Source organism: Vespa mandarinia, chromosome 4 (genome assembly GCF_050613455.1).
Source record: "Vespa mandarinia isolate Hongniang chromosome 4, ASM5061345v1, whole genome shotgun sequence".
NCBI lineage: Eukaryota > Metazoa > Arthropoda > Insecta > Hymenoptera > Vespidae > Vespa > Vespa mandarinia.
In genome coordinates, this window is record NC_140813.1 from 10,362,611 (window position 1) to 10,379,116 (window position 16,506).

Consider the following 16,506-nt stretch of genomic DNA (forward strand, 5'->3'; position numbering starts at 1 on the left):
ATAAAATAAACAATTACTATAGTGAATTATCTCATTTTCAAATTTATATATAATATCGATACGTCACCAAAATCAGCTGTTTCATGATGACGGTCGACTGCTGGATCGCAACGAAATAGTTTTCTCCTTCGATTGATAAAAAATATAATGAATTAATAAAACTTGTATATAAAGTAGTGATAAAATTCGAAAATTTGACAATTATGGCTACGAGAAATTTAACAGAACCTTTTATTTTAATGAGAAATAATGCTCTCCAAAGCAAACATATTTATGCCGAGCAGGTATTCGTATATAACCTGTATCTTAGAATATTACATTTGATTGTTTCGTTAATAATAACAAATATATTATTTCAGAATTTATCGGATAGGACAGCTTTAGTTAGTTCAGATTCCATTCCTGCGGATAATGTTGAACTTAGAAATATAAATTTGAGTGATTCAACACCTCCAGTATGGGCAGATGCATTAGAAGAAACACAATATATTCTTAGTAGATTAAGAATAAAAATAGATAGTTTAATGGAATTGCATGCTAAACAATTAACTAGACCAACTTTAGATGATACATCACAGGTAAGGAACTGTCTTTAATTATAAGTAAATTTAAGTGATTTCCGATGTTTTTTATTTGCTTTGATTGTAATACGCATTGAACTATAAAAAGTATTTGTTATAGGAAGAGAGGCAAATGGAACAACTATCTCGTGAAATAGGACGTGCATTTGCCAATGGTTATCGTCAAGTACAAACCATAAAAACAGCTGCAAGACACGAAACAAAACCTGCTCAACGACAACTTGCAGTAAATGCAGTATTAGCACTTTCTTCTGCCTTGCAAGATTTGGGAATACGTTATAGATCAGCTCAAAATCATTATTTAACACGTATGATTTAACATTATACTTGTATAATATGTAGAAAAACATTATTGTTTATAATGTCATAGTAATAATTTAATATGACAATGTTTAAATAACTTAATATTATTTAATAACTTAAATAACTATTTCAGAGATTAAATCAAGGGAAGAAAGAAGTAATCAATTTTTTAGCGAAGATCAATCTTTTTTAAACAATGTGGCATCTGCTTCTTGGTTAATGGAATCTAATGATCCTAAAACTAATTACTGGGAAGAAGATGAACAACGGCAAGAATCTGTTCTCTTACAATTAGAAGATCCAGAAGAAAGGTTAAAAGTAGCTGTAGAAAGAGAACAACAAATTGGAAGTATAGTCCAAAGTATTGCAGACCTAAAGTATATATTTAAGGTAAATGATATTATAAAGAGAGTACGCGTATATCAAATCTCCTTTTTTTTTCTTCAATATTATTATAATGTATACTATCTTTCCAACATGTATTTTTGATGCAAGAAAGGAAAAAGTCTTAATGAAAATTTATATAGTTTGTATGCTTATCTCGTCTTTCATAATATATTTTATATGATTCAAAAGTAGAATATACTATAATTAAAGTCTTATGATAAGTTTTTATCAATATAACTATCAAATAGATAAGACAGATGAAATACTAGTACGTAAATCGAAATATTATTTAAGATTGTATTTCTGTGATATATATATCTCAAATTTAATTTAAAAATTAATTCATTTTAATCTTATACAAACAGGATCTGGCAAATATGGTACAAGACCAAGGAACTGTTTTAGATCGGATTGATTACAATATTGAACAGACACAAGTACAAGTATCTGAAGGTTACAAACAATTAAAAAAAGCTGATTCCTATCAAAGAGCTAATAGAAAACTTTATTGCATAGTAATTTTAGCAGCTGCTATTATTTTACTTTGTTTCTTATTTCTCTTATTAAAGACATAAAGTACAGTGTTCACAAACATATGGATCTTCATTAGTCTTCAATAAGTCATTGTTATTTATTAATATGTTTTCCAATTTAATTGCTTATATGTAAGAAATATGTAAAAATAGTGAAAGCGATACATTTTCATAAAAAGAAATATTCACCATAGAATTGAAAGAATATTTTTTAACACAGTATTTATAGACTTACATATAACAGTTATTAAAAAATAATGAATTACAGAAAAATAATGCAAACTGTGAATATTGATGATAATGCTTACAATGGCCTTTAAAAAAAATATTAATGTATTCCACATTATATCAATATATTTTCATTCAATACATAAATGTCAAAAATGTATGAGAATGACATAAATTTTATATGTATAACAGAACTAGAAATAATGTTTTGGAATTATACTAATTCAGTCCTACATATAATTATATTTCCATCTTGAATATTTAAATAATTTTACTATGTTACTGTCATTCCATAAAGTATACAATTAAAAAATATAATAAATATTTATTTATTGTATGTATATTATATGTACATTGCATATGTTATACAAGTATTCTTATCAAAGATGTTTAAAGAAATATTACCTTGTATTCGCCCATTATTCAATTATAAAATGCATTTTTATTTAATATATCGATGAATTTAATTGCAAATATTTATATTGTATATTCTTAATAGGAACTTTACTAATATTAATAATGAAAGAACTCATATACATTTCTGTTATATATTTCACAAATTTCACTGAAGAAGTTCTAAATATTCTCATATAAATATATATATATATATATATTTATATATATATTGTATGTATTTAAAGACAAATTGTTGTATTACAATATATGACAGAAAATATTTCGTTAAATTAACGTATAAATTGTTTGTAAAGTATGAATAAATTGACTATTTCATTCAGTCCTGTCTTTTAATTTCAATTTTTTAGAAAAATCAGACACAATAATTCAAATCATAAAATGATCCATATATAATAGATTTCTTTCTTAATATAAAATTAAATTAAAAAATTTTATTGCTAATTTCACATACATATAATATATTTATAGCGTGTCTCATTACAATGACATAAGATCATTTGACAAAAAATGTTTACCTTGAAAGAAAATATAGATTGTCTGACCAAAAAAGTAAACTGCTGGTACAAAATTTGCAAGAACATTTGCACAGTTATCTTGCCATTAAACGTTATTTACTTGTAGAATACTATCTACATTTATACAACAACACTACGTATATAATTTTACAAAGTCAATGTATACAACCACACAGTGCATATAATATATACATACACTATATTAATATATACAACGAATGTGTTTAAGTGTATACCTCAAGTGCATTTCACACAGAAATTATTTATTTGCTCAATATCTAAAATTTCATTAATATTTTTATCTCTCCATATTTGTATTATTTTACATTTGATTAAGAACCCCCTAACAAAGCTGACAGAGATCTATCTTTTAACTTTTATTTACATATATTTTGTTCACGTATAAAGTGCAAAATATGTACGCATATATTATATGCATCACTTCGTACAAAAATGTCAATATTATAGTGGTATTTATATTCTCTACGTTATTATCATGAATAATTTTCATGAAATGTCTTAAAATTAGCAAATATTCGTAGAACTCGTATATGTGTTGCATAGTCTAAATATAAAAATAAACTTTTAAATATATACAAATTCGTGAAGAATCGTATTATGTAAATGCAGTTATTCAATAAAAATCGGTGGTATAATTCTAGCAGAAAATGAAATAAGTACATTCCATTAAGTTGACGATAGATAAAAAAAGAAAGATATTAGACTTGTATCTCACATAGAAGTACTTAGAATATGTGCAAGAATACCAAATGCACCGCCCAGGATGAAACGAACAAAATTATCACCCACTAAAGGCCCTAAGGCATAAAGTCCCTTTTTAGGTGATTTCAAAACTTCATAAGTAATATCATCGACTTCGATCGGATTCGATTTACAATCGATAGATTTATCCAATACTTTTCCAAATCCTATACCGTTGTTTTCCAAATACGATAAATCTGGCTTGTACCCTACAAAAGAACATTATCATTACTTATTACAAATAGATTACAAATAGAGTATAAATACCATATTCTGCGCACATATTCGTTTATTTAAATATAGATTATTACTCCTTACCCACACATACATAATATAATCGATATAAAAACGTAACTTACCTATAAGTATCGCTACTATGGAAACCCGGAAATTTTTCAATTGTCCATTAGGTGTACAAAGAGTAACTGTATGCTTATTACATTGATTACTACTACAGTCATCATTGTTAATATTAAGATCCACAAGAGTGTATCCCGGCAATGATTTATAAAGAGGATAATTCGTACCACCATCTGCCATCATCTCATAAACTTTGTGATATTCCGGATAAATAGAACTTGGAAGCCACTGTAATTTATCAAAAGTATTTGTTTTTATTTTATCGCTCGATTCTTTGTTCCAGTCATTGGATGCATCACGGAATACATGTAACACTGGAATCCCTCGAAATCGTGCAGCCATAATAGCATCGGCTGCACTTAATCCAGCACCTATCACTAATACGGGATCCAATAATCCATCTAATGCGACTTCACCTACAATAAAACGGACGATCAACGTACAGTTAATATTTGAGTGAGTTGAATCCAAACAATAATTACCTACCATATTCGCTTACAAATTGATCTAACCGTGATTCTAGATCATTAAGATCATGAATCACCCATGAGGATTGTGATCTTTCTCCAGGTATTCCCAAATGATTAGATAAATCTGTTGTACCAGTGGCAAGAACTACCCTTCGACATCTATATTCAAAGTGTTTACCAGTCTTATTCTCATATCCTTCAACGATCCATCCAAAATCTTTATTGGCACCAATTGTGTCGATCGATCGTACCGAAGTCACAGTGGTCCCACATCGGAAATATTTATCTAATCCTTGTTCGGTAACATAATCTCTATAATAAGCAGCAACGGTACCTACCGGTACACGACTGGCAGGTTTACATGCACTTATTTTCTCTCTTGGAGAGTGAGAACACGGATCACCATTTGCCAATGTTGATTTTTGTACTTGTTCAATCTCTACCAATTTTTCCCATTGCCTTAAATCTAATCCTGGTAATGACATCCATCGACTTAAGCTGATTGTTAACACATTTGGATCCATAAACTGTAAATAAATAAATCATTTCTTGAAAATCATTCATTAATTTTAAATAATTCTAAAAAAAAAAACTAATCTATCGAATGGATACATTTTTAAATACCTGCCAAGCTCCACCAGGCTGACCTTTACCAAGAACTACGTGATCAATAATTTTGTGTTCCGAATGTTGATCTTTAGACTTCCAATGCAAAAGCGAAGGCACATCGAGACCGGCATCGACGCATGGATTTTGCAGCTGGTCCATAAGTAAAGACAAAGGTCGACCACCGCTTCTGCCCTCGAGACCGGACGACAACGTTTCCAATTTCCATCGTGAACTGTGGGCTAAGTCTCTACCTCGTGTTAAACCGTCGTTAGCAACATTACATTGACGTCGTGGGCACGCATCCTCATCTAATTTATTTCGCGTCGTCTCGTCACTCCCGTGAACATCATCATCGTTGGTAAACGGTTTCGTTGTAAAATGGAGACGTGCCGTCAGCATGTCGTCGACTGGGTGAGGCTCACCGGTATAATAAGGCCAATTACCAGCGAGCATATATGACAAAGAAATACCGCTTGGTCCATTTCCTAAAAAATATATGGTCCCAGTATAATTAAATAGAATGTCTAATCTTTATTTTAAAAAGGATCCTCTAAACGAAATATAATGTATCATTTTAATATTAAATATTTTCACTAGCCTTACCGCTTGATTAATTTTCTACGAAGTATAGTCAACGTAATTTAGAAATGCCTAAATGTCCTCTAATGATCATAGTTCGATGAAATAAATTATTTTTTACCAGCAAAAATTTTCATTAGTTCCTTACCTACGATGACTATGTCCTTGTAGACGACGTCGTTATCATCGTCATCGCAATTATTTTGCATTCTTTCTCTCGGCGTTCGGAACAAACGGGTTGGCCGTAAAAAAATTAATGTCAGTACTGTGGTTTAGATCGTAATCTGAAACGTAATAACTCTACGTTAGAGAAGTCATTATAAAATGTTTCAGCATTCAGATGTATAATTGCTGCAAAACGTTCTTCCTATCGACCGAGATAACAATTAAATTGGCAATGAAAAAGAGAGAGAGAAAAAAAGAAGAAGGAGAAGACAATGAATTAAAATTACGCGAATAGTGCTTGCGATTTTGCTTAATCATTCCATGATGATGCCTATAATGAGAAATAATTGTAATGATGCAACAAGAGTCGCCGTTCATAATTAACGCGCTAGTTAGACGAAAATATACGTTAGAGACTTGTCACAAACACATTATAAGACATAAAACGCTTTTATCATTCAACGTTTGATTGTTGTTTTTTTTCTTTTTCTTTTTTCGTCTTTTTGGTCATTCTTTTATTCATTCTTCCTTTATAGAATTCTAGAGCTCATGAAGCTGGTAATTTTCCATATTTATTGTTAGATCGAGGGAATATTTTACAAGAATAAGAGCTTATCACAATGTAAAGATAAGAAAAGAAAATCTCATTAATTCCATTTGTAGTTTATATTAATAATTATATGAATTTGATATTATTATTATTATTTTCTTTTTTTTTTGTTTTATAAACCACAAATATTCCATTCTCCGACAAAACAATAAAAATCTACAATGAGTGACAATCTTCGACTAGAAACAACCTTTACCGGTTTATTTTATTTCCTAAGCTTCTAATATGATTCGATCGCATGATATTACGACAACATTGATCGATTTGACCTTTCAACATTGACAAAGTCACATCTTTCGATCTAAAAAAGAAAGGAAGATAAAAAAAATAGAATCTATTGGTTTATATATTCGAACATATATATATATATATATATATATATATATATATATATATATACATATATATATATATATATATATATATATATATACATATATATATACACACATGATTTCTAAACGATAAGAGTAAAATTTAAATATAAAACTTCGGTCATTAATCTCTAACAATTCGTTTGAATAATCATTCATTTGAATAATCATTAATTTTAAGAACATAAAAAAAAGAAAATAAGAGAATGAACGAATAAGAATATTTTTTATGCGACGAAAGAAAAAAAAATTCATTCGAGTAACTAAAAACGTAGCGAAAATTCGAGATGTTTTTAAAATCTAAGTTATGTCGCAATATTTGGACAATTTTTATTAAGAAGAATTTCTCCAATTTCTCGATTCCATGAGATTTCGTTCAGGGTCGGTTGGGTCATGGCTCGTTTGATATATCGACGTCGAGTAAGATTTTTTACGCAACGAAAACACAACGAAAAGAAGTTAGATAAGTACAGTTTTAGTAGGAGATAACTCAATCATTTTCTAAACAGGTTAATCAATGACATTTTATCTCTCCTATATAAACTTTTATATTCCATGTTACTAGGCAAACGATCAAGGTCGACTTATTTATTTTTTTACATTATTTTGTAATGGTTTTGCTGTAATGGAATATCTTTATTTTTTTTTTTTTTCATTCTTCACTTTAATCGTTTTGTTATTTTTTTATTACGATGAAAAACATAAACTGGCACAGAATATATTATGTCCATTTTTTTATTATCACGTTTTTTATTATCATTTCTTTCCGGTTTTCATAGAGCGAGATATGAATTTAATTTACTTTTCTACCTTGCTTTTTAATTAATTGTTCATTTTACACAGTGAAAGAAAAAGAAAAAGAGATTACTTTTTTTTTTAATCTTATGGAATCGATCTTTAAATACATGGTCGTTTACGAAAGTTTCAGGTAAATAGAACGGATATACGTTCCGACGTGATTAATTGACTCGAAATAAATGCGTTACGGGTGATTCGATTAACGAAGGAGAAAAAGAGCGGAGATTTCTATGCAAGGTACACGGTCGTTCCTTTGATAAATTTACATAGCCAAGGTTTACGAAGCTTACTCGACTTACTCGACTTTAACAGTTTTCGTTCAAGAGATTAACTACGACAAATTCGTATAAATTAGCATAACATTGGATTCATGTTACTCATGCATATAACGTATAATTCACATGTACTAAGTGATGAATTGACCCTTCAAACAATTACGTCGAATACGAAAGTATTTACGTCAGCTTATTTTTTCTGTTTTAAATAAAACAGAAAAAGAATAAATACTGTTTATAAATTTTGCGTCAAAATAACAATATCAGGAACTTACATCCTTTATATTTAAATAACTAATTTACCAGTTGTTTGTTATATATAGAAATATTGTTTTTAGTATTATAACATTGTGAAAATTAATTAATAAAACAGTTATGAAAATTTAGTAAATAATATTACTGTAAACTTTAATGTTATTATCTATATTCTCTTCATATTTTAATAACTATTTAGCCAATTGCTTGTTATAGATAGAAATATTGTTTCTAATTTTATGACATTGTGAAAATTATTTCGTAATAAGAATTATGAAAATTTATCGAGTTTAAGTATCGCGTATATCGCATATATCGTGCAACTTTCACGTACGAAGTGACGGATTAATTCTTCGAACGTTTATAGATAAATATTTACATCGGCTTAGTTGTCCTGTTTCAATAACAAAAAACTAATATAGATTACGATTTTGCGTCAAGGTAATACAACCGCGAACTTAAGTCTGATCTTTCTTCATGTTTTATTAATTATTTTATCAGTTGCTTTTTACACATAGAAATATTCTAATTCTATGATATCGTGAAAATTAATTAATAAAAGAATTATGAAAATTTATGGAGATTAAATATCATTTAAATATATCACATACTTTTCCCATATACGAAGTAATGAATTTTCGAACATTTATAAAGGCAGATACGTATTTACGTCAGCTTGGTTGATCTGTTTGAATAACAAAAAACAAATACTGATTATAAATTTTCCATCAAAGTAATATTATCGCGAATTTACCTTTGATCTCCATATATTAATAACTATTTAACCAATTGGTTATCATACATAGGAATATTGTTTATAATTCTATTGTGAACATTTTTTAGTAAAAGGATTATGAAAATATATCGAGTTTAAATATCGCGTATATCATATATATCGAGCAACTCGCACACTCTAAGTGACGAATTAACCCTTCAAACATTTATGAAAGAAGATACGTATTTACGTCAGTTTAGTCGAGCTGCTTTAATATCAAACAATAAATACTGATTACAAATTTTGCGTCAAAGTAATATTACCGTGAATTTACAGCTGACCTCTCTTCATATTTAAATAACCGTTTTACCAGTTGCTTGTTATGCAGAGGAATATTGTTTCCAGTCTTATGATATTGCTAAAATTAGTTAATAAAAGAGTTATGATAATTCATTGAGTAATATTACTGTGAACTTATGTCTGTGCTTGTTTCTTATAATATAATAGGAATATTGTTTCTAATTTTATGACACTGTGAAAATTATTTGTTAAAAGAATTATAAAAATTAATTGAGTTTAAGTGTCACGTATATCGTAATTCGCACGTTCTAACAATAAGTAACAAATTAACCCTTCGAACACTTGTAAACGTAGATAAATATTTATGCAAATTAATTTGACTTATTTAAATAATAAAAAACAAATAATGATTACGAATTTGACGTCAAAATAAATATTACCGCGAACTTATGTTAGTCTCTTGACATTTTAATAACTATTTGATTAATTACTTGTTATACATAGAAATATTTGTTTTTAATTATATGACTCTTGTGAAAGTTAATTAGTAGAAGAATTATATGGAAATTCATTAATCTTAAATAAATATTAAATTCAACAATTTTAAATAACATGCCAACAAATATGAAGCAATCTTATGTAACGTTCGAAGTAACCAATTTTCATAGGTAAAAAGAAGAAACGCGAAGGAGACAAGGGAGGAGATCGATGAAGCGAATAAATGTATAAAACGTAGACTTCTAAAGTGTCTTTTCAGTATTATGATGCACGGTTGAATGTAAAGACTGTTACTGGATAGCCTCGTTCCTCACGATCTTAAAATAAAAATAGCAACATTCCTGTAGACGGGGTAATATTTTAATCAAAATCTCTATTCCTCGAACGATCTATTTCATTTTCTATCCGTTCTTCTTTTCGTCTCATTTTAACGAGAATTTCAGATGTTAATATGTAACATTTAAAACACTTCCCTATTATCATTCTAATTAATATTTCCAATAATTTTCATTTTACTCTACTTAATAAATTACATCTTGTACATCGCGAAGAAAATTGTTCAATGATAAGTGAAAAATTGGCATTGGAAGTAGCATTATACACGAGCGAAAGATAGTCATACGTGGTTACTTTAACATAACCGGTCAATCCAGTAATACCAGATATACCCAAAATCATCCAATGGCAATTCGACTTTAAAATGTCTTATATCTCATTTTATCGTTAGACCTTAGTCGAATTCAACGAATATTATCTTTTGTTTCTGCCATTCTCTCTCTCTCTCTCTTTCTCTCTCTCTCTCTCTCTCTCACACACACACGCACACACACAGTCTTTTTTATCGACTCATTTCAAACGAATAGTCAACTTTCGATAATAATAGCGTTCAGAATAATTTTAAGTATTACGATATAGTATTACAGTTCTAACAATTGTAACTTATGTTAACATGGTTTACATTCTTTTATTTAGAACATACGAGCTACAATCGACCTTTACTTTCATCGAAGTCGAACTTGTTGCATGACTTGATTATAAAATAAAATGTTCTCTTCTTCTGTAAAGTACACAACTCCATTGTTAATTGAAATGAATGAATGAATGAATGGGTATTGTTTAGAAACAATCTAATATATATATATCGATTTACATTCAATATAATAGTACCGTAGTTATATTTTTTATTTATCGAATAGCTTTTCTTTATAGGGGAAAAAAAATATATATATCGGCATTCATTATCATCGATCACAATGCTATTCGATATGGAACATTTGAAAAGTTCGACGAAGCACTATACGGCCGACCTTACTATATTGTCTGGTATGCGATTATTAAAAGGCTCCAAGAGCATCATCATCCCATGCATAGTTGGTTGTGCTCATAAAATGCTCTGAACTGAAGACGTAGATACGTTTGTCTAAGTATACGTACATACTTGAAAGATTCGAGAAATGTAATAGACCAAACGACGTGATCTGATATTTTCAATTGCACCATTACATAAAATAAAGATATATCGAATTGTGATCGTACTAAATCATTCTCGGATAAATAATTTCAATTAAGATGAATAATTAATATACGTAGCGCAAACAATAGAATTGATCGTAGAATGAAGCGTGAATAAAACGTTTTATCGACCTTGTCTCTTATACGACATCAATATTTCACGCCGTCAAAGAAACATTATATTCTACGATTTCTGACACGAACTAATGCGCAAAACCTTTCTATTAAATTCTCATTAATTAAAATCATCATTATTCATTTTAGAAAAATGTATACATTTCGCAAACGACCTTTAGATAATCTAATCGACTAGTTAGGTAGTCTCTGACTAATTTAAAATATTCGTTCGCAAACAGATTCAATTTCCTTTTTTTTTGTTTCATTTTTCAATATTTTAACTCGTTCGATAACGACTTGAAATATTATTTTGACAAATTTTACAAAACGATTTATTAACATCGACGAAAACTTACGTACCTACAATCAAAGGAAATCTACCAAAATGATTCACGATCGAAAATTCATGATTCGAAAAATCATAAGGATAGAAACCAATATGTAGCGACTGTCAACTGGAAAATATGTAAATAAAAATTCCCACGAGGAAAATAATATACTCGTGGAGAATCGATAATAATCATGCAATTCACGACCTACTGAGACATGACTATCTATCACAAAACACATGCGAATTTAAAAAAAAAAAAAAAAAAAAAAAAGGAAAAAAACACGTTTCATTCTCAAATAGAATTGAATTAAATATTCAAAAATGTCTGCTCGTTTTCCTCAAAAATATATAAAATATGGGTAAAAGCAAATAGCACATATCATACTTTAATTGACATAACTTAATAATGATAATTAAGGAATAAAAAGAAATAAAAAAAAAATTGATACTTACGAATTAATAATATCGAATTAAATAATAATCAATTCGTCGATGAGTGTTACGTTGAAATGGAATGCACTTAAATAAGATAAAAAACGATGAAAAGAATGCAACACTTAACGAATTGAATTCTTCGTAATTCATTGGCTACAAACGACTTGAAACAAATTCGGTTCGAGGAAGCAACATAAGTATAAGATGAGGAAAAATAAAAGTAAACACGGACTGGTTAAGACAGGAACGAAAAAAGGATATGGATGCTTTTAAAAGATTACAAGAAGAATAGAAGCATGAGCTTATTATCTTCGAAACATACATATACAAAATAAAAAGGAAAAAAAGAGAGAAAAAATAGGAAACACGTGCTCGTCGACGAGTCGAAGCCGTGATAGGTCTTCCCGCTTCGACGATCGGCGTCGTACTGATCGTTCTCTTTCTTTCTTTCTCTATATTACTATTCGTCCGTCCGTCTCTAACTCGGTTTGCTTGGTAAAAACCACGCGTGATTCAAGCGCGACCGCTCGACGGAAACGGATGCACGCGGAGAATGCGATCGAAGGTCGAGGCAAGCCTCTCCTCCTCCTCCTTCTTCTCCTTCTTTTACTTTTTATTTTTCCTTTTCTATCCTTCCTTTTATCCTTCCTCCTTTCTTTTACTTTTTATTTCTTTTTAATATTATTTTCTCTCTTTAACCTTCTCCTCCTTTTACTTTCTTTACCTCTTTCAATTTAATGATAAGATTTTTCAATAATTTATCGTAATATAAACTACGTACTTAAGTCATCACGATAAGATAATCTTCTTTAAGACAAATCAAAAGGTTTACGCCTTTTAATTTTAGATTATAATTACTTTGGATTTTTATAATTCCCCGCATATTATTCCAACCAATAAGCATGGCCGACTGAAATACTCAGTCGGATAACGTAACCACTCTGCTTTGCGCTTCTCTCTTTCTCTCTCTCTCTCGCATCTTCACTAGTGTAAGGAGTTACATGATCTAATGCAATTCGATTGTTAAAAAATTGTGGCTATCTATAATGGATTATACATAATCCTTTTTTTTGATAAGAATGAAAAAAATGCGCATAGTTCGTTATTTTTATACAAGTTAGCAAAAAAAATAAAAAAATAAAATAAAAAAAAAAAATAGGAAAGAAGCAAAAAAAACAACAACAGATTAAAAATTCGATATCTCGTGCAGTCAAGATAAGAAAAATCTTAACTTAAAGAATGACTAAGGTGAATTTCAAGTTCGCATTTGTGTATCTATTTACTCATTCTTCATACGTAGAAACTTAATCTTAATAATTACGTAAGAATTTACGTCATTCTTTTTACTATGTCAAATCATCGTGCAGAAATCAAATTTCCCGCCAAATTTATCAATGGTCAATTCTCACACGGTTTATACGATATCGCATTACATGTTTATCTTCGTAGAAAATTATACTCCTATCTTTTCGTCTTTAAGAAAATATTGCGAAATTTGGCGCAAGTAACAGAGTTACGTTTACAATTTAACCTAAATTCTCGTTCTATTTTAAGTAAGACGCTTATTATACTAATTTTTTTATTAACTAATATCAATTTCAATGAAATATCTTCGTTGTATGTTTTTGTAAATAGATTATTTTAAGAATAAGGAAATCTTTGTATCGCGATTTATTCGCTTATCGGAATTTTCTTAAGCTAACATTTATCTGAAAAAAAAATTGATAAAAAAAAGTAGTATTAAAAAATCTCGATAAAGTCAAGAATTTCATTTTCTTACTTAACACGTTCCGTGCCAAACCATTTTTGCCCGACTTGTCGTTCAGGCCATTTGATATTTTGACTAAAGAAAAAAATGACTGCGTGTACCACCGGTGGTACACGTGACTGAAGATCAAATTTAATGTGTACCGCCGGTGGTACACATGGCACGAAACGTGTTAAAAAGAAAAAAGAGAAAAATAAAAAAGAACTTCATTCTAAGCTATCTATTTATCTGGTAAATTAAATCTTTCATTCGGTTCATTCGAAAGATATATAAAAAAAAAATAAATAATTAGAAACGATAAAAATTAGAAACGATAAAGAAATAAAAAAGAAAAAGAGAACGATACACATCATTAACTAAGACTATTTTTTGTATTTACAAAACCAACTTTGTAAAAACAAAGGAAAAATGAGAAGAAAAACAATTTTTCTTCTTTATTTATTTTTTTTCTTTTTTCTTTTCTCTTTTCTTTTTGTTCTTTTTTTTTTAAACCTAATAAGCCAGAATTCAATAAGTCGAAAGAACAGATGGATAACTTTGACAATAAGAATGATGTCAATAACCTTTGTTAATGTTTGATATATCAAAAAATACGAACGAAAGATCGATAATAAAATATCGTGTGGATTACGTAATTCAAGATCAATTTGGTAGTGGCGTCGGATGTAACTAAAAATAGAACGAACATGCCGAGACACGATAGATGCTTAGATATTACGTCGGCTGCTTAAATTTACATTGTCGAATAAAATCAAAGAAATATGATATCTAAGGATTCTTTCTCATCAAAATCATTTGAACAATATCATTTGAAGAATTTTATATTATTCCGAATTCGTACAATATTTACTTAGCAACATGAAATCACATTGATGAAAAAAAAAAGAAAAAAAAAACAAAAGGAAAAAAAAAAAGTATATATATATATATACATGCATATATATAAAAAGATTTAAAATTATAATCGCATGCATCACTGACACATACGTACACCATTTTGTATATGTACTTGTGTCACGTACTTGACCTTTCGTAAAAAAAAAGAAAAAAAAAAAAAGAAAAAAAAAGAAAAAAAAAGAAATTGAAGAGAACCCTTTTTGCAAAGGAACGAGTCGCTACGCACGTGCTACGAATGAATACCGATTTGGGATCGAAAAGTACGAATGATAAAAGCGATTTCTTTACCTGCAGAAATTCCTTCGTCGTGCCGAGGCACCGCAACGAATAAATTTAATCCGGATTGCAGGAAGGAGCTCTAATCCGACGAAAGGAGCTCCGTCCTAACGTGCCTTCAATATTTTCGGAGGATTCATCGATTCTCCATTGGTAGAAAACACCTTCGAGTATCATCGTTAAATCGTCTTATTAATATTAATGAGAAAGTTGGCAACTTCCTTGTGCTAGTTCGTGCACAAATAAGTGCGAAGTTAATGACTTCCTGTTTTACTACTGTTACTATTACTATTATTTATAGTTAGAGAAATTTCTACTCTTTCTATCTTTTTTCCTCTATTTTACTTCACACGATTAAATCTTAGTAAGGTCCTCCTAACAACTAACCACTATCAAGCTTCGCGAAAAAAATACCTACTACTTCGAGAAAAAAAAGACAATACACAAAGGTTGGAAACAATGAGACTTTATATTTTACGAAACTCATTGATTTCTATACTGCTATGTAACTTAGGTTAGGTTTTCCTTGCTAAATCGCTTGCGCGGAACACTGTCGAGAAATACGGAACGATAATCGACTTTAGGGGAGTGCTAATCGTCTTTTCTCTTATCATAACCTATTTGGCGCGTTCTATCGAGATTTAGGATGAATTACTTGGCCCTTAAAAGATCGAACTTCTTTAGTATCTGGAGACTTATACTTCGTTTTAAAATGGGGTAGTTCTTTGTCGATAAAACAGAAGTATTTATATCTTAATCATCGATAAGGAAGATTACCACTTATTTTTCCGATTTCTCGATAAAAGAAAAAAAGAAAAAATTTTTAATGAACATTTTTCGTCGAAATTTTTAAAAACATTAAAAATCTTTTTGTTGTTCTCTGTGCGTGTGTATATATGCGTGTATCATGATGTATCAAGTCCTTCGAAGCAATTTACAAAGTCAATATGAAAAGATTTATGCCGACGTAATTCGAGCTCAACGAGAAATTTCCATATTTCATTGGATCTGATTAATATCGCCTACGATTACTGTTAAATTGCTTAACTTCTTATTATTGTAATATCGTTTTAAACTGTTCATTATAAAAATTATCTCTTACTTCTATCTATTTATCCTCACAAATAAACAATCCCTTGGCTTTAATATTTATACATACGTATCAATCGATTTAAAAATTCGTCTACTCGTTCAATTACAACCTTGAATATCAAGTTCGAATTTTAAATTACACAAAAAGCGTGGATAAATTATTAAAAAGGAAAAAAGAAAATCGCACAAGTTAACATATTGATTTTCAAGAAAATACTTATTAGATCATACATCGAAACGTTTAAGTTTAAATCATTCACTGTCTGAAATAGTTTCAGTTTTTTCGACGTACTTCTCGAATCGTTTGAAACGAATACTTACGCGCTTCTAGAGCTTAACACCGT

The 16,506-nt window shown here is 29.3% G+C and overlaps 2 protein-coding genes across 7 annotated transcripts; one reads left to right on the top strand and one right to left on the bottom strand.

The window, feature by feature from the left end:
* The first annotated feature begins 72 nt into the window (after window positions 1-72).
* Window positions 73-2,265, top strand: Syx16 (syntaxin 16). Its single transcript, XM_035869461.2, has 5 exons — window positions 73-284; window positions 360-578; window positions 682-889; window positions 1,018-1,274; window positions 1,637-2,265. The coding sequence occupies exons 1-5, from the start codon at window positions 204-206 to the stop codon at window positions 1,844-1,846; spliced, it is 975 nt and encodes a 324-aa protein (XP_035725354.1). The 5' UTR covers window positions 73-203; the 3' UTR covers window positions 1,847-2,265.
* Window positions 2,266-2,685: 420 nt separating this feature from the next.
* LOC118443029 (oxidative stress-induced growth inhibitor 1) lies at window positions 2,686-16,506 on the bottom strand. 6 transcript variants are annotated; one of them, XM_085656813.1, is made up of 6 exons: window positions 16,484-16,506; window positions 5,893-6,028; window positions 5,169-5,650; window positions 4,573-5,083; window positions 4,086-4,502; window positions 2,692-3,935 (listed from the first exon to the last, which is right to left on the bottom strand). In XM_085656813.1, exons 2-6 carry the CDS (start codon window positions 5,951-5,953, stop codon window positions 3,697-3,699), a joined length of 1,710 nt encoding a protein of 569 aa, XP_085512939.1. In that variant the 5' UTR covers window positions 5,954-6,028; window positions 16,484-16,506; the 3' UTR covers window positions 2,692-3,696. The 6 variants fall into 6 exon arrangements, with proteins under 6 accessions (XP_035725351.1, XP_085512939.1, XP_035725346.1 ...); XM_035869453.2 differs by lacking the exon at window positions 16,484-16,506 and adding an exon at window positions 15,083-15,650; XM_035869454.2 differs by lacking the exon at window positions 16,484-16,506 and adding an exon at window positions 12,911-12,929.

What these genes read in the sequence shown, in the direction of transcription:
- Syx16 (XM_035869461.2), top strand. Translation starts at nt 204, where the DNA reads ATGGCTACGAGAAATTTAACAGAACCTTTTATTTTAATGAGAAATAAT. An exon ending in AACATATTTATGCCGAGCAG is followed by an intron (nt 285 to 359) that starts GTATTCGTATAT and finishes ATATTATTTCAG; the next exon opens with AATTTATCGGATAGGACAGC. An exon ending in ACCTAAAGTATATATTTAAG is followed by an intron (nt 1,275 to 1,636) that starts GTAAATGATATT and finishes TTATACAAACAG; the next exon opens with GATCTGGCAAATATGGTACA.
- LOC118443029 (XM_085656813.1), bottom strand. Translation starts at nt 5,953, where the DNA reads ATGCAAAATAATTGCGATGACGATGATAACGACGTCGTCTACAAGGAC. An exon ending in CTTGGCAGGTATTTAAAAAT is followed by an intron (nt 5,084 to 5,168) that starts GTATCCATTCGA and finishes ATTTATTTACAG; the next exon opens with TTTATGGATCCAAATGTGTT. An exon ending in TCAATTTGTAAGCGAATATG is followed by an intron (nt 4,503 to 4,572) that starts GTAGGTAATTAT and finishes GTTTTATTGTAG; the next exon opens with GTGAAGTCGCATTAGATGGA.